We start from the raw sequence: 24,218 nt of genomic DNA on the forward strand, positions 1-24,218 counted from the left end.
CTACTTGGGAGGCTGAAGCAGAAGAACTACTTGAACCCAGGAGGCAGAGGTTGCAGTGATCTGACATTACGCCATTGCCCTCCGGCCCGGGCGACAGAGTGAGACCCTGTCTCAAAACAAATTAAATTAAAATAAACAACCAGCTCTGAGAACTTACTCACTATCACGAGAACAGCAAGGGGGAAATCCCCCACTATGATCCAATCACTTCCCACCATGCCTCTTCTCCAACACTGGGGATGACAATTCAACATGAGATTTGGTCAGGGACACAAATCCAAACTGTATCACCTTGCCAAAGCAAGGCCTCAAAAAATTAGCAAAAATCTCAAAGTTGGGCTGGGCACAGTGGCTCATGCATGTAATCCCAGCACTTTCGGAAGCTGAGGTGGGAGGACTGCTTGAGTCCACGAGTTCAAGACCAGCTTGGGCAACATGGTGAGAACCCCCCCCATCTCTACAAAGAAATGTAAAAATCAGCTGGGCTTGGTGGCACACACCTGTGGTCTCAGCTACTCAGGAGGCTGAGGCAGGAGGATCTTGAGCCCAGGAGGCTGAGGCTGCAGTGAGCTGTGTTCATGCCACTGAACTCCAACCTGGGTGACAGAGTAAGACCCTGTCTCAAAAACAAAACAAAAAGTCAGAGTTGTTCCTCTCCATGAAAATATTTATTTATTTTTGTTTGTAGAGATGGGGTCTTACTATGTTGCTCAGGCAGGAGCACAGTAGCACAATCTCGGCTTGCTGCAGTGTCAACCTCCCAGACTTAAGCAATCCTCCCACCTCAGCCTCTGAGTAGCTGGGACTACAAACATGCGCCACCATGCCCAGCTAAGTGGCTTTTTTGTGGTTTTTTTTTTTTTTTTTGGTTTCTTTTTTGGTAGAGATGGGGTTTCACTATGTTGCCCAGGCTGGTCTTGAACTCCTGAACTCAAGTGATCCTCCCGCCTACGCCTCCCAAATTGCTGGGATTACAGGCATGAGCCACCACACCCAGCCCCATGGAAATCTTACTAAAAGGCAAAAGATCTATGCAATCCGAAGGGAAACCAGAGTATGAATTTCATATAATTTTCATGTTGTTGTGAAACATTAATTTTTAAAAACCACTTGAAAATGTAAAAGCCATTATTAAATTACAGCCCACACAAAAACAGGTGGAGTTTGCTGCTCTCATTTTAAGCCAGCAAATTTGGGGATAGTTTGTTACAAGACATTTTTGTAGAAATAGTTACACGATACACACTGGTAACCTGATACAGGCTCTTCAGAGAAGTCGGTAGGGTGCTACATTTAGGGACATATATAAGACACTGAAAAGAGACCAGATTTTCTATTATGTGCAATGGACATGATATAATCTGATTCACATTTTTAAAAATGTACTCTGGTTGCAGTCTGGAGAATGGATTATAATAGAGCAAGAGTGTTAAGAGATGACAGTGGCTTATATTTGTATTTGCGTGATAGAGACACAAAAAATTTATTTTTTTTAACATATGTTTCTTGTTAAATACTAGGAACAGCAGTTCTCAGACTTTTTGGTCTCAGGACCACCTTAAACTCTTAAAAATTATTGAGGACTGGCTGGGTATGGTAGCTAACACCTGTAAACTCAGCACTTTGGGAGGCCAAGGCAGGAGGATCACTTGAGCTCAAGAGTTCAGGCCAGGTGTGGTGGCTCACGCCTGTAATCCCAGCACTTTGGGAGGTGGAGGCGGGCAGATCACAAGGTCAGGAGTTTGAGACCAGCTTGGCCAATATGGTGAAACCCCGTCTCTACTAAAAACACAAAAATTAGCCGGATGTGGTGGCATGCACCTGTAGTCCCAGCTACTCGGGAGGCTTAGGCAGAAGAATCACTTGAACCTGGGAGACGGAGGTTGCGGTGAGCCAAGATCACGCCACACTGCACTCCAGCCTGGGCAACAGAGCGAGACTCCATCTCAAAAACAAAACAAAACAAAAAAAAATAGTTCAAGACCGGCTGGGCAACATGATGAAACACCATCTCTAAAAAAACAACAAAAATTAGCCAGGTATGGTGGCATGAGCCTGTAGTCCCAGCTACCGGCAAGGCTCGGGCAGGAGAATCACTTGAACACAGGAGGCAGAGACTGCAGTGAGCTGAGATTGAGCCATTGCACTCCAGCCTGGGCAATGAGAGTAAAACCCTGTCTCGAAAAAAAAAAAAAATTACTGAGGACTCCAAACAGCTTTGAAAAATGTATGCGGATTATATTTATTGATATCTACTGTATTAAAATTAAAACTGATTAAAAATTTAGGTGCTCATTTAGGCTGGACACGGTGGCTCACGTCTGTAATTCCAGCACTTTGGGAGGCCGAGGCGGGCAGATCACTTGAGGTCAGAGGTTCGAGACCAGCCTGGCCAACATGGTGAAACCCTGTCTCTACTGAAAATACAAAAATTAGCCAGGTGTGGTGGCAGGCGCCTGTCATCCCAGCTACTCGTGAGGCTGAGGCAGGAGAATTGCTTGAACCTGGGAGGTGGAGGTTCTAGTGAGCCAGAGGTTCTAGTGAGCCGGGACCATGTCACTGCACTTCAGCCTGGGCAACAGAGCAAGACTCTGTCTCATAAAAAAATAAATATTCATTTAAAAATAAATAAACCCATTACAGGTTAACATATTTCTCAAAATATGTTATACAAATAATAATAGTCTCATAAATAATAACTATATTTTCAAAAATAAAAAAGTGAGAAACGGTACTTTGTAATTTTTAAAAATCTCTTTAATGTCTATTTAATAGAAGACAATGTCTGGTCTACATCAGTCTGTTGCAATGTCTCATGTCCTGTAGGCCTCAAGAAAACTCCACTGTGCTCTCATGAGAGAATGTGAGTAAAAGGCAAATAATGTCCTAATATTATTACAAAACTAGGTTTGACCTTAAGGATAACTGAAAAGGATCTTGGGGTCCCAGGAGCCCCCAAACTATACTTTGAAAACTGCTGGCAGCATAGCTTACTTTTTTTTATTTTTTATTGAGACAGGGTCTCATTTCATTGCCCAGGCTGGAATGCAGTGGCATGATCTCAGGCTCACTGCAACCTCTCCCTCCCAGGCTCAAGCAGTCCTCCCACCTCAGCCTCCCAAGTAGTTGGGAGTACAGGAGCATGCCACTATGCTGGCTAATTTTGTATTTTGTAGACATCAGCCCCCTGAGTAGTTGGGACTATGGGTGTACACCACCATGCCCGGCTAGCGTTGTTTATTGCAGCCTTATTGTTTGGCTTTGGACAAGTCTCTTTATTTTTTTATAATATAGAAGGTAGAATAACTTACGTCAGAATTCTTCAAAATCACTTACAGGCTAGCATTTAACAGTGAGCTATTATGGGCTGGGCATGGTGGCTCATGCCTGTAATCCCAGCACTTTGGGAGGCCAAGGTGGCAGACCAGCCTAGGCAAATGTAATTAAAACCACAGTGAGACATCTCACCTTAGTCAAAGTGGCTATTACCAAAAAGACAGAAAATAAGAAACGCTAGCAAGGACTTGGCGAAAAGGCAATGCTTGTACTCTGTTAGTGGGAATGTAAATTAGTATAGCCACTATGGAAAACACTTTGAAGATTCCTCAAAAAACTAAAAATAGAATGACTAGATGATCTAGCAATCCCACTATTGGGTATAAACCCAAAAGAAAGGAAATCAGTATATTGAAGAGCTATCTACATTCCCATGTTTATTTCAGCACTATTCACAATGGCCAGGATTTGGAGGCAAGCTAAGTGTCCATCAATGGATGAATGGATAAAGAAAATGGTATATACACACAACGGGATATTATTCAGCCATATATAAGAATAAAATCCTGTAATTTGCAGCAACATGGATGGAACCAGAGGATATGATGTTAAGTAAAATAAGCCAGGCACAGAAAAACAAATTGCATTCACATTTCTCACTCATATGTGGGAGCTAAAAAACTGATCTCATGGAGGTAGAGAATAGAATGGTGGTTACCAGAGGATGGAAACAGTAGTGGGTGCAGTGGGGATGAAGAGTGATTGGCTAATAGGTACAAAAATACAGTTAGATAGTCCTAGTGTTCGACAGCGCAATAGGGCAACTGTAATTAAAAATAATTTATTGTATATTTCAAAATAGCTAAAAGTGAAGATCTGGAATGTTCCCAACACAAAGAAATGATACATGGTTGAGATGATGGATATCCCCATTACCCAGATTTTATCATTCCACTTTTTTTTTTTTTTTTTTTTGAGACAGGGTCTCACTCTGTCACCCAGGGTGGAGCAGTGGCACAATCATGGCTCAATGTAGCCTCACTCTCCCAGGCTCCAGTGATCCTCCTACCTCAGCCTCCAGAGTAGCTGGGACTACAGGCACGTGCTACCACACCTAGCTAAGTTTTGTATTTTTTTGTAGAGATTGGATTTCGTCATCTTGCCCAGGCTGGTCTTGAACACCTGAGTTCAAGCAACCCACCCACCTAAGCCTCTCAAAGTGCTGGGATTCAGGTGTGAGCCACCGCACCCAGCCTGATCATTACACATTGTATGCATGTATAAAAATATCACATGTACTCCATAAATGTGCATAACTATTATATAGCCATAATAATTAAAAATTAAAGTAATTAATTTTTTAAATAGCATGCCTACAATCCCAGCTATGGGGAGGCTGAGGTGGGAGGATCACTTGAGCCCAGGAGTTCAAGACCAGCCTGGGGAACATAGCAAGATCCTGTCTCAAAAAATAAAAATATCAAAAAAGCTTGTGGATTCTGAAGCAATTCTTACCCTCTACAGTTGAACTCAAACAGCATCAAGCAAGAAAGCATCTCCCAGCTGGGCACAGTGGCTCACACCTGTAATCCCAGCACTTTGGGAGGCCGAGGTGGGTGGATCACCTGAGGTCAGGAGTTCAAGACCAGCCTGGCCAACATAGTGAAACCCCATCTCTACTAAAAATTTAAAAAGTTGCTGGGCGTGGCAGCGCAAGCCTGTAATCCCAGCTACTCAGGAGGCTGAGGCAGGAGAATCACTTGAACCCAGGAGGTGGAGGTTGCAGTGAGCCGAGATAGTGGCCACTGCACTCCAGACTGGGTGGCAGAGTAAGACTCCGTCTCAAAAAAAAAAAAAAAAAAAAGCAAGCATCTCCTGCTCCCCTGCCCCCTGCCACCAGACCAAACTGATTCTCACTGCTGGTCTCTCTTCCACAACGATGCTCTATTTCTTTGCAGCATTTCTCACAATAGTAATGAAGTGGCAGTTAACGTCTGACTGCACCACCAGAATATAAGCTCCTTGTCAGCAGGAGCTGAGTCTGCTTTGTTCACTGCTGGATCCCCAGGGGCCTGGTACAGTGCTCAAAAATTAACTAGTCACTGAATGAATGAGGCAGGCACTCTGCCAGGGCACAGGGATTTGAAGATAAGGCAGATTCCATCTTTGTGACCAGGATGCTGAGCACAGAAATAGCAAACAAGTTTCATCTCCCAGGCAAGCTCAATTAACTGGTAACCAAATTGAGTAGCTGTGCATGTAAAAATAAGTTTCTTCTGAGATAGCAAAATACAAGATACCACATTCCAAAGTGAAGTGTTGGGCCAAGACGCAAAGTTTCTTAAGGAACAGTTGCAGACTCATCCAAATCATGGTAGAAAGGTCCAGGAGGTGGCAATCAGAGGAGGTTTTCAGAGGTAGTTGGCATTCTGTGACTCCTGCTCCACCTCATTTAAGGGGGAGCAGTGGAAGTCTGTTTCCCACTTCCTTACGCCCAAGAAAAGGGCTCAACAAAATTACCAAGAGAACTCACTATGGGTCCATGAAGTTGGGTGGGTACCATGTCTGTGTAACACCTGAAAAATATAAAGTGCTGGCTGGCTAATTGCTCTGAGGACAAGACAGAAGTTGTCACTCCGCTGGAATCAGCCCACCCTCCCCTAGTCTGAGCAAAGGACGTGGGCCACATACAACAGAGAACAAGCAGAAGGTCACCCTGGGCCTAATCACTGGGCAAAAGAGGCTGAAATGAGAAGCTCCCATTATTATCAGATTCTTAGGATCTATGGAAGGAATAAGCAACCAAACGGAATGAAGAGGCATTTGGTCTTAGGGGAAAAGCAGGTGACCACTCCTGAGCACGGCAGTGGCTGTGGTCTCTGAAGGATGCCCCTTGAAAACATTCAAGAAAGAATAAGCTCCAGCTGGGCGCGGTGGCTCACGCCTGTAATCCCAGCACTTTGGGAGGCCAAGGCGGGCGGATCGCGAGGTCAGGAGATCGAGACCATCCTGGCTAACACGGCGAAACCCCGTCTCTACTAAAAATAAAAAAATTAGCCGGGCGAGGTGGCGGGCGCCTGTAGTCCCAGCTACTCGGGAGGCTGAGGCAGGAGAATGGTGTGAACCCTGGGGGGCGGAGCCTGCAGTGAGCTGAGATCGCGCCACTGCACTCCAACCTGGGCGACAGCGAGACTTTGTCTCAAAAAAAAAAAAAAAAAAGAAAGAATAAGCTCTGACACCTGCACATCCCAGAGAGCTCCTGCACTCATTCAGGAAGAAGTTTCCTGTTCTCATTTCCTTCCTTTCTTCCATGTGCTCCAACACAGGAGGGATCAGAAACAGGTTACAGAGCAGAAAGAGAATCATCAACTGAGGAAAAGTGAGAAGACATCCACTGTGGCCACCCTCCCTTCCTCCACTGCAGGCTTTCTCCCTGCAGCAGGCCTGTACTGGGAGAGGGAACTTAGGCTTTAAGTTCTGATATGCTTTAGAACTGAAGACTCTAATTGCTGAATTCACATTCTGTTCTGTAGTGTGAAGTGACCACAGAAATCTCAGGCCCACTTGAATTTTCATCCAGGGGCAGGGGTGCAAGACAAAAGAAAGAGCCAGTGGAAGATAAACAATAAAGGGATTGGCTACACATCCCACAAGGTGTGCTTATTCAACGTGACAATTACAGCCAGCTGCCTACCAAGCATCACTTATCTATTCTTCTTCCATAAAGGAATCTACCCCTACATAACAAATATTTGGGAGACCAGTCCCGAGATTCAGAGGTAGGTCAGATTGGTCTAACAGTAACCCCTTTTTCCTTTCAAGAGATTTGCTTAAGAATGGCTCTATAAGCATAACTGGGACCAACGCCAGGAAAGGACTGCTGAGGTCCTGGGTCAAGTTCCTCCTCCATCTTCTGACAGCCCTCTCAAAAGCTGGAGGAACACCAAACTGTTAGAGAAATTATTCTGAAACTATATCTGGGCTTAGGAACAGAAAAGTGCCATGACGAACAAGGCCGAGTCTTAGGAAGGCAGGGTGCCAGGTATGCGGTGTAGGAAGTGTGGATCTAGAGCTTGTCGGAGAGGCAGCAGGCACAGTTAAGGCCAGGCGCAGTGGCTTACATCTGTAATCCCAGCACTTTGGGAGGCCAAGACGGGCAAATCTCTTGAGGTCAGGAGTTTGAGACCAGCCTGGCTAACATGGTGTAACCCTGTCTCTACTAAAAATACAAAAATTAGCCAGGTGTTGTGGTGGGTGCCTGTAATCCCAGCTACTCGGGAGGCTGACACAAGAGAATCGCTTGAATCCAGGAGGTGCAGGCTGCAGTGAGCTGAGATTGCGCCACTGCACTCCAGTCTGGGCGACAGAACGAGAATCCGTCTCAAAAAAAAAAAAAAGTCAAGTTAAGTTTTTCTCTCACAATGTGATAAAATTCATTAACAAAATGAACAATATTTAGATCTCAAGAGAAAGACCAAATGCAATTATCAAACCACCATATTAAGTTAAAGGTATATATTTGATCATTACTGAAAGATTTATAAGGGCACACTTGAGCTGTGTTTAACAAAGCTCCATATTAATATATCCATGCAAGAAAACAAGTTTCCCAGATAGATTAATTAACCAGATATTAAAAATAGAAACAACCCACTTTACAACTTCTAGAGCAAGGTAAAGGGCTAACAGCTATCACAGACACAATGTCAACAGTAAAGCCAGGGAAAGGAAATGGGTTTTGACTGAAGCCAGTGTCTTCAAGACATCTGTTGTTCCGGCCCTTCTTTGGGTAACAGCCTCGTGATTATCTTCTGGGGCTCTCCTCTCAGTTCACGTGGTTCAGTTGAGACTGACCAGCCCCACCCACTCCCCTATTTCTGGAGACGATCCCAGTGGTTAACAAGGGTATAACAAGGGCACTCATTCCTCTGGCTAGGCAGGCAGCCCTGGGTCTAGTTGGCACTAATGAGAAAGAAAAGCTATCTTTCTGCTGCAGTTACTGAACTGGTAGAACAGAAGGTGGGGTTGCCAGCAGCAATCTTTGTTCTCATATGAGGAGAGCTTGCTAAGAAGTAAACTAAAAGAGGGGAAGGCAGAGGTGAGGAACAGGGACAAAAAGAGATTCCTGATGACATCATTTGAGCACCTCGATCCACTCCTGCCAGAAATTTCACCATATATATATATATATATATATATATATAAATACATATATATTTTGTTTGTTTGTTAACCTTTTTGTTTTGTTTTGTTTTGTTTGAGACAGAACCTCACTCTGTCGCCCAAGCTGGAGTGCAGTGGCACAATCTTGGCTCACTGCAACATCTGCCTCCAGGGTTCAAGCGATTCTCCTGCCTCAGCCTACCAAGTAGCTGGGACTACAGGCATGCACCACCATGCCCAGTTAATTTTTATATTTTTAGTAGAGACAGGGTTTCACCATGTTGGCCAGGCTGGTTTCGAACTCGCCTTGGCCTCCCAAAGTGCTGGGATTACACACGTGAACCACCACACCTGGCCTCATCCTATATTTTTCAATTATCCCAGTTAATAAACTGGTTAATAATAAACTAGTTAATAAGCTAGGTCTGAATTGGGAGTCTGTCACTTGCAACCTAGTGCTGTTAACTAATTCTAGCCGCAATGTTAATCCACTAGTAATTCAAAAAGAAAAAGCGATCACAAACTTCTCTGACATTACCAACTTTATGCTAAAATTACTCCCACCACTTCCTAAAATAATCTTTCCTTGTCTTCTGTTTAAACTCCTACTTGTCCATGAAGCCTACCTAAAGCTCATGCCTCCTTGTAAAGGTGTCGGAATTGCCTCGAGGATGTTTCAACCCACAACATTCTTCTGTCTTCTGACTTTCTAAGCAATTGTTGTGTACCAACTCAGGCATTCAATTGCTTATTCCCCTGTGTTGTTATTCAGTCCTCATACATACATCTCGCCTCATCTCACCTAAACAATAGCCAAAGGCATGAGCTATAATTATTTGTATCTCTGACAGCATCTTCCACTGTACAGTCTAACAACAGGTCTCAGGTTTTTAGAGAAAGTTACCAGAGCAGGAATGACTCTCAGAGCATGAAAATGTTCAAGTTATAATCAGATCAATCACATTTGAGAAATAAAAGGGAACTATAAACACTACATCAGAGCAAAAAATTTACCTTTACTTGGAATAAATTTGAAAGGATGTCAGTTAAGATCAACCCAATTAATCAATCCATTCATTCATGCATCCATCAAGTATTTATTCAGCATCTACTGGGTACCAATCACTTTCTAGTGGCTAAGAATACAGCAGAGAATAAGACAAGGTCCCTACTTCGATAGTTAGCTGGACTATGTATCTCTCTCAAACCCCCCAAAAGAAAGAGACCCTTTAAAAAGGCTCTGTGTGGCCACTGGCATCTCTAGTATAAATCCATTACATTATAATTCATGCTTCTCATGTGAAGTAGCCAATAAATGTATATTCACAAAACATTAAAGCTAAAATGAGGCTTTTAGAAATACAGTCTCATCATTTGTAAACATTTTTTAAACAATGAAACCTTTCCCATCCCCTGAAAACAAGTCCACACAAAAGAGATAAGAGGGGCTACTCCCACCCCGCAAGGCAGCTGGGAGTAACTCAGTTTGGGAACCACTGAGGATCACAATTTGTGCTGCACCTAGGAGCAGGCCAGACGGTCCCCACTCTCAGGCCAGGCCTCTTTCTAATTCATCTATTTGTTGCCTTTGGCCAAGAACACACTCAAATATATCTGTTTAATGAGTGAACTAATCAAATACAAAAATGATAACTAATTTCTTGAAATAAGGCCAGTATGAGACACTGGTCACCACTGAGGCTGAACATAACTTGAGCTAGACCCAGTTTTCAATTCTCCTTTTCACAGAAAATAACTCATTGATTCAAAATGGCAACAGAAAGCAGGAAAGCAAAAGGGAGCAGAGAGGTCAGGGAAAAATTACTATTCATTACGAGTAGATACTATGTGAACCTATTTTGCTTCCTTATGTAAGTTAATTCTTGGATATTTGTTTCCATACTTAGTGCACAAAGGAAGTGATACATTATACATACACCATGCCCCCACACACAGATACACACACACATATACACAGTGATCTACAATCCTCTATTAGTAATCCTGAAATCCAAAACACCCTGAATACTGGAGGGGCTTTTAACTTTTTGTTTCTAATTTTTAATTTTTTTAATTTTATTTTTCTGATTTTTAATTTTTTTTTTTTTTTTTTTTCCCAAAACAGACCAGCACTACCTAGAGATATTTTTGTACCTTATTTGGCAACTAAACTTGACCTGCCCTGTACTTATTTGGTGGCAAAATGACTAAACTGACTTGAGGCTAGGTATAGTCTATATTTTCCTGAGTGTGAAGAATTATGGACTTGCATATAAATGGTTCTATTAAATAATGATGGTCCTGAAATAATAAATTTTAACTCAAAAACACGTTTTAAAATCTATACAGTAGCAACTAACAGAGAACAAATTATTTAAAAACCGAAGTTTCTAAGCTAAAAAGGATCTTAAGAGCAGTCAATCTAGTAACCCCATTTGTGGAGCTAACTAATTTACAACAGACTGATACCTGCTACCTACAGCCCAAGGCAATGCATTTTTGTGACCACTAGTCCCCATTCTGAGGGCTCTCCCTGTAAGAGTTGGTTTTTTTGTTTGTTTGTTTTTTGAGACTGGGTCTACCAGGCTGGAGTGCGTGGCACAATCATAGGCACTGCACCTCAAACTCCTGGGCTCAAGCAACACTCCTGCCACAGCCTCCTGAGTAGCTGGGACTACAGGCATGTGCCACCACACCTAGCTAACTTTTTTTATTTATGTATTTATTTTTGAGACAAGGTTTCACTCTGTCACCCAGGCTGAAGTGCAGTGGTGCAATCACGGCTCATGCAGCCTCAACCACCGGGGCTCAAGTGATCCTCCCACCCCAGTCTCCCAAGCAGCTGGGACTACTCCACTTCTTTTGTACAGACAGGGTTTCGCCATGTTGCCCAGGCTGGTCTCAAACTCCTGAGCTCAAGCAATCCTCCTGCCTCGGCCTGCCAAAGTGCTGGGATTACAGGTGTGAGCCACCACACCCAGCCTTTATTTTTATTTTTTTTGTAGAGACAGGGTCTCCTTTGTTTCCCAGGCTAGTACAACTCCTGGCTTCAAGCAATCCTCCAGCCTTAGTCTCCCAAAGTCCTGGGATTACAGGCATAAGCCACCTCACCCAGCTTGTTTTGTTTGATACTTCCTTCCCTCAATTCTACTTCTCAAAGTTTGGATGAGTATAGAAAAGGCTTATCAAAATACAGCATCAAATACCTGTTATATCGAGAGGAGGAGAAGAAGATAACGAATTTACAGTTAACAATGATCTTCTGAGGGCCAGCCACGGTGGCTCGCACCTATAATCCCAGCATTTTGGGAGGCCAAAGCAGGCGGATCACCTAAGGTCCAGAGTTTGGGACCAGCCTGGCCAACATGGTGAAACCTCATCTCTACTAAAAATACAAAAAAATTAGTCTGGCGTGATGGCGGGCGCCTATAATCCCAGCTACTCTGGAGGGTGGGGCAGGGAAATTACCTGAACCTGGAAGGTGGAGGGTGCAGTGAGCCGGGATCACCCCACTGCACTCCAGCATGGGCAAGAGTGAGACTCTATCGCAAAACAAAAAACAAAAAAACAATGATCTTCTTAGTCCAAAATGACTTACAATTAGTGAGCTTACAATCCATTACAATTAGTGAGATTATTAATAAGTTGGTAATATTAACTATATGATCAAAGTATTCTGATTCAAGGATATATTTCAAAATAAGGTTTAAGGACATAAAAGAGTTGATAATATAATAGCAGCAGTAGCCATGACCATTTAATGAGGGTCTGTTATGTAGTAGGAACTGTGTGAGGTGCTTTATATACAGGTCTTATTTAATCCTCATCATCAACCCTGCAAGGAAGGTATTCTGGCCTCCATTTCAAAAATGAGGACGCTCAGAGAGGTTAAATATCCTTCCCAAGATCAGACAAGGAACAGCCTGGGCTGTTTTGAGAAACCATAAAAAGGGGTGCTTAAGAGCACAGCTTAGGCCGCTCGTGGTGGCTCGCGCCTGTAATCCCATGGGAGACCAAAGTGAGCGAATCACGAGGTCAGGAGTTCGAGACCAGTCTGGCCAACATAGTGAAACCCCATCTCTACTAAAAATACAAAAAATTAGCCAGGTGTGGTGGCACATGCCTGTAATCCCAGCTACTCGGGAGGCTGAGACAGGAGAATCACGTGAACCTGGGAGGCAGAGGTTGCAGTGAGCCGAGACTGCGCCATTGCACTCCAGCTTGGGCGACAGTGTGAGACTCCATCTCAAAAAAAAAAAAAAAGCACAGCTCAGAGCCAGCCTGGCTTGGTTTGAAGCCCAGCTCTGCCACGAATTAGCTGGATTGTTATGCAAATGCCTCCATTTCATCTCCTATAAAATGGGTATAATAATAGTACCTATCCCACAGGGGTGATGTTGTGAGGATTAAATCAGTTAACATATGTAAAGCAATTAAGAGAGTGCCTGATACCTATTAAGACCAATATAAGTATTAGCTATTATTATGATCATTATCAACTGGAGCCAGCATTCAAGCCCAAATCTGCCTAATCATGCAGCTCCTCTTTTCCACTATGCCTTACAAGTTAACCACAGGCCAGCTGCCTTCACCTCTCATGACACCTGTTGGCACTGTCCGCCTCTCATTTCTCTTGTCTGTTGCAAACCTTATGATCTGTGGCCATTTCAGGACTGCAACAAAATGTCTCTCTTTTGGTAAACAGCCAAGCATGGAATGAAAGCAAAAAGAAAAGGATATAAAATGAAAAATTAAGGCCAGGTGCAGTGGCTTACACCTGTAATCCCAACACTTTGGGAGGCCAAGGCAGGCAGATCACTTGAGGTCAGGAGTTTGAGACCAGCCTGGCCAACATAGTGAAACTCCATCTCTACTAAAAATACAAAAATTAGCTGGGCATCATGGTACGCACCTGTAGTCCCAGCTACTCGGGAGGCTGAGGCAGGAGAATTTCTTGAACCTGAGAGGTAGAGGTTGCAGTGAGCCGAGATCGAGCCACTGCACTCCAGCCTGGGCAACAGAGCAAGACTCTGTCTCAAAAAAATAAAATAAAATGAAAAATTCTAACACCTGATGCCTTTAAGTCACCTTCACACTGCATGGGACTTAATAAACAGTTAACTCAAAGTTAATCAAGGTCAAAAAAAATCACACAAAAGCAATAAGGCACCTAACTACACACAGATACATTAAGTTGCAACACATGAAACAAAGACGAGCAAGTACTATAATATTAAGTACATATTCCACACTTACAAATCTGGAGCTTTCTCACCCTTATGGTAAGACATTTTTTCCCAGCCTCTGGAACCAAGAACTACTAAAAAAGTACATGCTCAGAATTCATGCCATATAATTTAGCCATTAAACAAACACTTGCACTGCATACTCTGGCAGTACCTGGCACTGTGCTTCGGCCACGGTTAAAGTATTTACAGACAGCACCTTCTCTTATGGAGCTTACAATCCAGCATGGGTAAAGACTTCAAGCAAATGTATACTGTGGCATTTCTAAAAACTACTCTGTTAATTTTAAAACCTTTTGTAACCTCCTACCAAAAAAAAAAAAGGAAAAAAACTAAAACTAAGGAACAGATTTCAAACCACTTGAAAATACAGCTTTCCTCCCCGTTGCTAAAAGTGGCTTTCTTGGGCCAGGTGCGGTAGCTCATGCCTGTAACCCCAGCACTTTAGGAAGCCAAGAAGGGAGGATCACTTGAGACCAGGACTTCCAGACCAACCTGGGCAACATAGGGAGACCTCCGTCTCTATTTTTTAAAAAGGTGGGCGAGGGAGCAATATCTAAAATCACATACATGCCTTTTTCCAGTTCTGACTTTCTCATAGTCTCTGTACACGTTTATGATAAAGAATACTGTTATTTGGCCGGGCGCGGTGGCTCACGCCTGTAATCCCAGCACTCTGGGACGCCGAGACAGGGCGATCGCCTGAGCTCAGGAGTTCGAGACCAGCCTGGGCAACACGGCAAAACCCCGTCTCTAATAATGAAAAAATACATACTGTATCGGGGCATCGCGGGACACGGAGAGGGCAGTGCAGGGTCGAGGCGCCCGGTCCAGGCTGCAGCGCCGCTACTCACCTCTCCGAACTGGAAGGCGGATACGATGGTGACAACGACGCCCACGAAGCACACGTAGAGCCCATACCTGTGTGACAGGCAGGTATAGGTCTGTCTCTGCAGGAGCTTGAACAGCATCACCCCTTCGCCGCCACGCCACGCCCCGAGGAGCCTGAGCCGCCGCCGCCGCCTCAGCGAGCCGCCATTCAGGGGCCCCGGTCGGGCCGCCGCGCGCAGGTCACAGCCTCCGGGCGCTGCTCATTGCAGCTCCGGCGACGGACGCCCGCTCGGCTCCGCGCCGCGGCCGCCGCTTCCGGGAGCCGGGAGCCCACGCCCTCGGCGCGGCGGAGGCGGACCTGCGGCCGGCGAGGCGGCCGGCGCCGCCCCGGTCTGGCCGGGCGAGAGGCGGCGGCGGCGGCAGCGGCGGCGGCGGCGGCGGGGTCTCCAGCGCCACCTGGAGGACGGAGGGGCATAGGGGAGGTGCGCGCCCTCCCCACCTGCGCTTGCGCAGCGGGCCCTGAGGGCTGGGCTGGGAGGGGCGGAGCTGAGCTGAGCTAGGATCCACTTACCCGGTTGGGCAGGCGACCAAGAGAAAACTACCCGCTGCGTCGAGACTGTGCCATAGACGGTACTATAATGCCATGAATATTTTTGTGCATAAAACCTTCTCTGCACTTAGCATTCTCTGCAGAATGCTAAAAGGAGATGCTGTATGTGGCTCCTTTCCTCCAACCCCCCAACGATATTGTTTGAAAGAGGAAACCTTTGGGTTAAATCTGCCAAAACCGAATTTCATTCATTCATTTATTCGCTAAATATGTAATTTGTGCCTGTTAGGTGGCATAGTGCTTGGTGTCAGGTATTCAAAAATGGACTAGACCTGGCCACTGTTCTCAGAGAGTCTAGTGGGGGAGATAAACATGTAAACCATTAAACACAAGAGTTGTTATGATAAAAATCATGCGATGAACTGGAGGGGAACCAGCTCAGTGGTGGCCAGGTAATCCGACTTTGACACCAGGTTTTTCCCACGAGATCCTTTCCTTGGTGCCTCTGATTTAGGAAAGGGAGATCTTTTTCTTAATCCCAATGCACCCTAGTTAATAAGATTTTTTTCCTAGTCACCCTGGGAAACAATACACTTATCTAATGTTGCCATCATTCAAAGCGTTTTTAAAAATATCTTGGGAACCAGCTTCAGGAAATACTCAAATTTGCACCCTCAGTTTGATGGTCAGGTGGAATTAACAGACTTGCAAAAGGGGTTAGCTTCACTCCAATCCAAGGCAAGATTTTTACACTTTGCTGTCACTTCTTTTAATCCTTCTTTAAAAAAAGATGATTGATATATGCTATATGTACATGGCAAAAGATTATTGCAGTTGTACAAGACACATATATTTCTGAGGTCTTTTCAAGCATGATAACAGATCTGAGGACTTAGTCAGAAGGGGTGAAAAAGCATGGTAACAGATATAAAAACATCTGCCACTCAACAGGACTCTCAGGATAATGGCCAACATTTATGTAGCATCTACCATGTGCCCGGCTCACCTAATCCTCGCAATAATCTTATAATGGAGATACCATTATTATCCCCATTCTACAGATCAAGAAACTGTGATGAAAAAAAGTAACTGTCTAACATCACACAAATAGTAAATGACAGAATTGAGATTGGAACCAGGGACTTAGGCTGTAGAACAGGGCCAAGATTAGGGGAAGGTATTGTGAAATGAGTCATGCAACTTTGGAGTCAGATTCTGTCTTTGTTTATAGTTTTGATATTGGGGCTGGGTGCGGTGGCTCAAGCATGTAATCCCAATACTTTGGGAGGTCAATGTGGGAGGATAGCTTGAGCCCAGGAGTCTGGGAGACCAGAAGTTTGAGACCAGCCTGGGTAACATAGACCCTGTTCCTATTAAAATAAAAAAAATTTTTAAATGTAAAATAAAACATAAAGTTTGGGTATTTTGCTTTTCATGGATATTCTTCAGTAATTTTTTTTGTTTTTTTGGTTTTTTGGGGTTTTTTTTTGCAACAGAGTCTTGCTCTGTTGCCCAGACTGGGTTGCAGTAGCGTGATCTCAGCTCACTGCAACCTCCGCCTCCTGGCTTCAAGCAATTCTCCTGACTCAGCCGCCTGAGTAGCTGGGATTACAGGCACATGCCACCACACCCGGCTAATTTTTGCATTTTTAGTAGAGATGGGGTTTCAGCATCTTGGCCAGGCTGGTCTTGAACTCCTGACCTCAGGTGATTCACCCGCCTTGACCTCCCAAAGTGCTAGGATTACAAGCATGAGCCACTGCGCCCAACCATTAATTTTGATGTTTTAAAAGTATTGCATTAGGCTGGGCACAGTGGCTCACACCTGTAATCCCAGCACTTTGGGAGGCCGAGGTGGGTGGATCACCTGAGGTCAGGAGTCTGAGACCAGCCTGACCAACATGGAGAAACCCCATCTCTACTAAAAATACAAAATTAGCAGGGCGTGGTGGCACATGCCTGTAATCCCAGCTACTCAGGAAGCTGAGGCAGGAGAATCACTTGAACCCGGGAGGCAGAGGTTGAGGTGAGCCGAGATGATGCCATTGCACTCCAGCCTGGGCAACAAGAGTGAAACTCCGTCTAAAAAAAAAATATATATATATATATATATATTATATATATATATATATAGCATTAAAATATTATTCCTCTTGATTAGTGAGTTTTTTGGAGTTCTGTCGGATTTTGCACCCAAGACAAGTGCCTCACTGTCCTCACTTCAGTGCTAGCCTTGCCTAGAACCTGTCCTTCTTAAAAAGTATGCTTTGTTGTAGTACGAATTACCCTTAAATTTTTTCCTTTATCTTTAGGCTCCAACTAGACAGCCTCAAGGGAGGTCAGGAGCATTGTCTAAGTCCTTTCTTCTAGAGAACTTGCTCTTGTTCACTCCCTTTTCCCCCTCCTCAGGCAGTATGGTTGAACTTGAGTAAAATAAATATGGGTGCAATATGATACACCTGTAGTAGCTACCTTATACAGTTAGGAGGGTTATGTAAAATAACACATGAAAATGCTCAAGTGCCTGGGACATTTTTAGTGTTGGAAAAATTTAAGAAAATGACATTTAGCCTTGTTCTGAAAGCAATGAGGTTTTCAGCAGGAGAATTACCGATTAAATATGCACTTCAAGAATGTTAGTAGTATGTAAATGCATAATTTGTGAAAATTATTTTTTTAAAGTTTTTGTAGAGACAGGGTCTCACTATGTTGCCCAGGCTGGTGTTGAACTTCTGGGCTCAAGCAATCCTCCCACTTTGGCCTCCCAACATGCTGGGAGCCACCTCACCTGGCCTGGAAATGATTTTAAACTCTCCACATCTGAACAGTGGAAAAAATATGCAGTAGCATCCCATTTATCTGGAAATATTTTATCTGGCAACCTAAAAGAGCCAGAAAAGCCAAAAGATCAAAAAGATTCCCGGGAACCCAATGAAACCCCTGAGTTTTGCTTTTAGAAGAACCCCACAGTCCCTCTCTCAAAATCTGATAAATATAATTCTGAGAAACTGTCTTCTGGGTTCTCAGTCTATAGCAGATAAATAAATAAATAAAGAGCTCCCTTTCCTGCCTTTCTCCCAAACACGAAGTAACTAGAGAAAAAAATGAGATAGAAAATATTTTTTTAAAAAGTCAAATGAATTCCAAAACTGTAATCATCTTCACGTCAATGATGTAGATATCTGTAAAAGCAGAGAGATAGAGTGAAGGCAACAGTACCTCCAAGTACAGTCAGTAGGCTAATATGGCATATAGTGGTGAGCACAATCTATGAGAAAAGTTTAAGTAATGGTTAGTGTTTATTCAGCATTTGTGAATGAATGCTTTGTGCTGGGCATTTTATTGGGCATTGAGTCTCTCTCATAGTGACTTAGGTACCCCAATACTTGGGTACCAAGAAAGACATGGTCCCTGCTTTTGTGGGATTTACACTCTGGAGGGGCATATATATATATTGGATTAGTATTGTGAAGGGCACTAACCTAGCCTGGGAGGTCAGGGATGGCTTCCTGGAGGAGGTGATGCTAAAGATTGAGCTGGAGGACTCAAGATGTGGGGTGGGAAGGGAACTATGTTCCAGGCAGGGCTGGCCACATGGAAGACCCTCATCTAAGGCAAGAAGGGCTGGAGATGCAATGAAATGGAACTAGAGAGTCTGGCAGGATCTTAAAGGCCATAGCAAGAATGAAAGACCTTATCCTAAAGACAATGAAGAATTTTAATAAAGTCTAACAAATGACACAATCAGATAAAGAATTTTAAGAGTTATCGTAACTGTGGTGTGGAAAACGTATTGGAGGGGGCCTGAGGAGTTGAAATGAGACTAGTGTTAGTAGATTTGCCAGATAAAATACCCAGTTAAATGTGAATTTCAGATAAGCAGCCACATACATTTAGCATAAGCAAATCCTATGCAATACTTACAAAGGCTTTATTTACTTGAAATTCACATATAACTGTGTGTCCTGTATTTTTTATTTTTTATTTATTTATTTTTTTTGAGACGGAGTTTCGCTCTTATTGCCCAGGCCAGAGTGCAATGGCGTGATCTTGGCTCACTGTAACCTCTGCCTTTCAGGTTCAAGTGATTCTCATGCCTCAGCCTCCTGAGTAGCTCGTATTACAGGTGCCCACCACCACACCCGGCTAATTTTTTGTATTTTTAGTAGAGACGGGGTTTCACCATGTTGGCCAGGCTGGTCTTGAACTCCTGACCTCAGGTGATCCACCCACCTCAGCCTCCCAAAGTGTTGGGATTTCAGGTGTGAGCCACCGTGCCCAGCTGTGTCCTGTATTTTTATTTGCTGCAGATGTTCTGAGCCACTCTTGACCAGGCATGGGAGTTCCTGTCCCTTGGCCCAAGCCAGTGCCTAGAAAGTGTATCTGAGTCAGGGATGAAGTATTAGCCTATATATCCCCTTGTCCACAGATGTAAAACAACATTCTCCAGTTATTTTCATTAATATTAAAGCTGATCCTCATCTGCCTGTATCTTGCATGATCTTCTCAATTGGTTCAAAACTCAGGAGACAATGAGAATGCTTTTATGTATTGGACCCTAAAACATTTACCATCTTTGAGTCTCCCTTTGCTTAGCCAGGGTGAAAACTGAACATCCAAAGTAAACAATCTTGCTCAAACAGGGACCTCTTGTCCCAGGCCTACACATATTTTGTATATAGAAATAGTGTGCTTCAAAAGCCTCACCGTGAGGTCATAAGAAAATTAAAGAGCTTTCAGTAGCTGATTAAAGTTAAAATACCTCCTGTTAAGTCTATATTTAAGTCCTTGCTTTATTAATGATAAGAAGATAAAATGTTCATGTTGTAAATGCTTTCCCTTTAAGCTCTAGGCTTGAAAACCTTGCTTGCTCCCAGGAAACGTATTTTGATTTTATTCCCTCCCTTAGTGTATATTCATAGACATGTAAGTTGTAAGTGATCCTATTCCTTTCTTTAGTCTAAGAAAGCCAGACAGCCATAAAAAAGAATGAAATTACGTCCTTTGCAGCAACATGAATGGAGCTGAGTGCTATTATCCTAAGTGAACTAACTCAGAAACAAAAAATCAAATGCTGCATGTTCTCATTTATAAGTGGGAGCTAAACAACGGGTACACATGGACATAAAAATGGCAATATTAATAATAAAAACCAGGGACTCCAAAAAAGATGACAGTTGGGGGGTGATGAGATTTGAAAAATTACCTGTCTGGTACAATGTTCACTGTTTGGGTAATGGGTACACTAGAAGCTCAATCTTTACTAGTATTCAGTATACCCATTTAACAAACATGCGTGTGTATCCCTTCAATCTGGAATAAAATTAAATACATTTTAAAAAGAAAGTGAGGATGGCTTTTAATTTTTGCAAACTAGTGCAAACAAAATTATTAAGTAATTTAACTGTTTCTGATATAATTTCTTTTTCCTTTTTTTTTTTTTTTTGAGATGGAGTCTCACTCTGATGCCCAGGCAGGAGTGCTTTGGCACGGTCTCTGCTCATTGCAACCTCCGCCTCCTTGGTTCAAGCGACTCTCCTGCCTCAGCTTCCCAAGTATCTGGGATTACAAGCACCTGCCACCATGCCTGGCTAATTTTTGTATTTTTAGTTGAAATGGGGTTTCGAGGCTGGTCTCGAACTTCTGGCTTCAGGTGATCCACCTGCCTCGGCCTCCCAAAGTGCTGGAATTACAGGCATGAGCCACCGCACCCAGCCTCTAACAGAATTTCAAGAGCCAAATCTATGGCCATACCACCCTGAAGGCACCCAATTTCATCTGATCTCCTTAAAGCTAAGCAGGGTTGAGCCTGGTTAGTACTTGGATGGAAGAATTTCAAGAGCCAAAACATAACATGGCCCACTGTTAACTTTTTTGTGAGTTCAAATACATCATGTATATATAAAATACCTAATTTTCGCATAAATGTAACCATACTTTGTCCTTTTTTTTTGAGATGGAGCCTTGCCCTGTTACCTAGGTTGGAGTGCAATGGCACAATCTTGGCTCGCTGCAACCTCTACCTCCCAGGTTCAAGCAATTCTCCTGCCTCAGCCTCCCAAGTAGCTGGGATTACAGGCATGTGCCACCATGCCCAGTTAATTTTGTATTTTTAGTAGAAACGGGGTTTCACCATGTTAGCCAGGCTGGTCTCTCGACCTCAGGTGATCCGCCCACCTCGGCCTCCCAAAGTCCTAGGATTACAGGCATGAGCCATCGCACCAGGCCCAACCATACTTTATTCTGTTTATGTGATATTTACTTGTGGGTTTTTTTGTACATTTCATCCACTGGAATATAGGCAACATAAAGGCAAGAGACTTACACATCTTATCCAGAAATGTATCCCTAATCTTAGCATTGTGTCTTGCCAATAGAAACTAATTGATAAAAATTTATTACATGAATTAATATATTTTGCACTGATAAAAGTACCAACCATTGGCTGAGGTGGCTCACACTTGTAATACCTGCACTTTGGGAGGCCAAGGAGGGTGGATCACTTGAGCCCAGGAGTTCGAAACCAGCCTGGCCAACATGGTGAAACCATATTTCTACTAAAAATACAAAAATTAGCCAGGTGTGATGGTGTATGCTTGTAATCTCAGCTATGTGGGAGACTGAGGCAGGAGAATTGCTTGAGCCTGGGAGGCAGAGGTTGCAGCGAGCCGAGATTGCGCCACTGCACTCCAGCCTGGGCGGCAGAGAGGGACTTTGTTTAAAAAAAAAAAAAAAAGTTCCAATCACAGAGTTGTATAAAGTTTTGATGAATTGAATTACAGTGTGTTATTAAAGGACAGTAGAATATTATAAAGAATAACCCTATGTTTTGAGGTAGAGCTCATTTGGAAAACTTTCTAGTTTGGGATCATTTTTATATGGGGGAATATACTAATGTCAACTTGGTTTTAAAACCTCTGTCATTTCTATTATTATTGACTCTGGTTGTTTGTTTGCTTCATTTTGTCTATTACTTCTTTGTATCTTTTCTCACTTTGCCTAAATAACCTTTTCTTTTTTTAGAGACAGGGTCTCTCTGTCACCCTGGCTGGAGTGCAGTGGTACCATCTTGGCTTACTGCAGCCTCGACCTCCTGGGCTCAAGCGATCCTCCCACTGCAGCCCCCGGAGTAGCTGGGATTACAGGCGTGCACCATCATACCTGGCTAATTTTTGTATTTTTTGTAGAGATGGGGTTTCGCCATGTTGTCCAGGCTGGTCTTGAACTCCTGAGCTCAGGCAATCCACCCATCTCGGCCTCCTAGAGTGCTGGGATTACAGGCATGAGCCACTGTGCCCAGCCTAAATAATCTTTTCAAAAACCAGCTTCTGCCAGGCACGGTGGCTCACATGGAATCTGGAAAAGAAGGCTGGCCCAGTAGTCCCAGAACCTTGGGACACCAAGGCAGGAGGATTGCTTGAGGTCATGAGTTCAAGACCAGCCTGGGAAATATATCGAGATGCCCTGTCTCTACTAAAAATACAAAAAGTGTGCTGGGCATGGTGGCGTGTGCCTATAGTCCCAGCTACTCAGGAGGCTGAGGCGGAAGAATCACCTGAACCTGGGAGGCAGAGGGTGCAGTGAGCCGAGATTGCACCACTGCATTCCAGCCTGAGCAACAGAGTGAGACTCCATCTCAAAAAAAAAAAAAAAAAAAAAAAAGACAAAAACAAAAAACAAAACACCAAACAGACAAAAAAAAAAAAACCCCAGCTTCCTGTTTGGGTCATTCTCTCTAATGTTCTGTGGTTTTCTATTCATTGATTTGTGCCTCTGTCTTTGTAATTTCCCCCCCTTATTCTGTTTGCTCTGTTGCTCTGTTGCTCTTGAACTCATTTTTCAAATTTAATATTTAGCTCAATTTTTTCAATTTTATGGTTTTTTAATAAATGCTTTCCAAAGCATAAATGTCCCTCTAATTACTAATTTTATTGCATCCCATCAATATTGGCACGGAATGCAGGTGCACAATTGGGAGCTGGGGCACTGCAGTGGGTGTCAGGCCTGGGCACACAACGTACCCATCAGGAGTACCAAGGCAAGGAGGTCACCAGGCCTAGGCCAGGGTGGCAAGGTTCTGAGATACTGTGATCTCTGGATACGCATGGCTGCTGCAGAGCACAGCTGATGTCCTCCCATACTGGTACCCTAACCCACCATGTGGCAGGAAGAAGAAAACACAAAAACCAAACAATGGAATCTAGAAAAGAAGGCTGGCCCAGTGGCTCATGCCAATAGTCCCAGAACCTTGGAACACCAAGGCAGGAGGACTGCTTGAGGTCACGAGTTCAAGACCAGCCTGGGAAACATATCGAGATCCCTATCTCTACAAAAACTTTTTAAAGAAAGAAAGAAATTAGCCGGACCTGGTGGCCCGTGCCTGTAGTACCAGTTACTCAGTACTCAGGAGGCTGAGGCAGGAGAGTTTCCTGAGCCCAAGAGTTTGAGGTTGCTGTGAGCTGTGATTGTACAACTGCTCTCCAGCCTGGGTGACAGGGCAAGACCCTGTGAAAAAAAACCAAAACAAAGAACAACAACAAAACAAACAAAAAACCCAGGCACAATGCCTCATGCCTGTAATCCCAGCACACTTTGGGAGGCCAAGGTGGGAGGATCACTTGAGCCCAGGAGTTTGAGATCATCCTGGGCAGCGTAGTGAGACCCTGTCTCTAAAAATAAATAAATAAATAAAAAATCAATGGGCACACTATAGGGTAGCCCTGCTCCACAAAGAGCAGTAAAAAAATTTTAGGCAAAATAAATAAATATTTTTAAAAGGACGGAGGAAGGGAGGGACAGAAAATCTGGAAAGGATTGGGAGGGTGGTGACGCCACCTTCTTCCTGCAACATTCCTTCATCGCCCTCTACTGGCAAAGCTTCACATCACACTCACTGCAAAAGAAAAGCTTAAAAAGAAGTCCAATTCATTAATACACAGCAGGTTCTGAAGGAGTGAATTTGGAACTGAGAGGCAACAATTGATTATTGGCATATCCTTGAAGCCAGGGTTCTAGGTGTGGTTGAAGTTCTCCTAATCAGGTGAATTCACAGAAGATTTCAACCTGGAAGTAAGCTACATGGAGAGAGAGAGGCAGTGCAAAGGGCGCCTGTTTTGGCTGCAGTGAGTCAAGGCAGGTGTGGTGCAGTTGGA

At 43.8% G+C, this 24,218-nt stretch overlaps 1 protein-coding gene across 1 annotated transcript in view; it reads right to left on the minus strand.

Moving 5' to 3' along the window:
- GNPTAB (N-acetylglucosamine-1-phosphate transferase subunits alpha and beta) overlaps nucleotides 1-14,931 on the minus strand; it is an 84,513-nt gene extending 69,582 nt beyond the window's left edge. The window contains exon 1 of the mRNA XM_054445767.2: nucleotides 14,540-14,931. Within this exon, the coding sequence (XP_054301742.1) occupies nucleotides 14,540-14,656 (117 nt within the window). The 5' untranslated portion in view covers nucleotides 14,657-14,931. The remainder of the gene's footprint in view (nucleotides 1-14,539) is intronic.
- Nucleotides 14,932-24,218: the final 9,287 nt, after the last annotated feature.

Source organism: Pongo pygmaeus, chromosome 10 (assembly GCF_028885625.2).
Source record: "Pongo pygmaeus isolate AG05252 chromosome 10, NHGRI_mPonPyg2-v2.0_pri, whole genome shotgun sequence".
Lineage (NCBI taxonomy): Eukaryota > Metazoa > Chordata > Mammalia > Primates > Hominidae > Pongo > Pongo pygmaeus.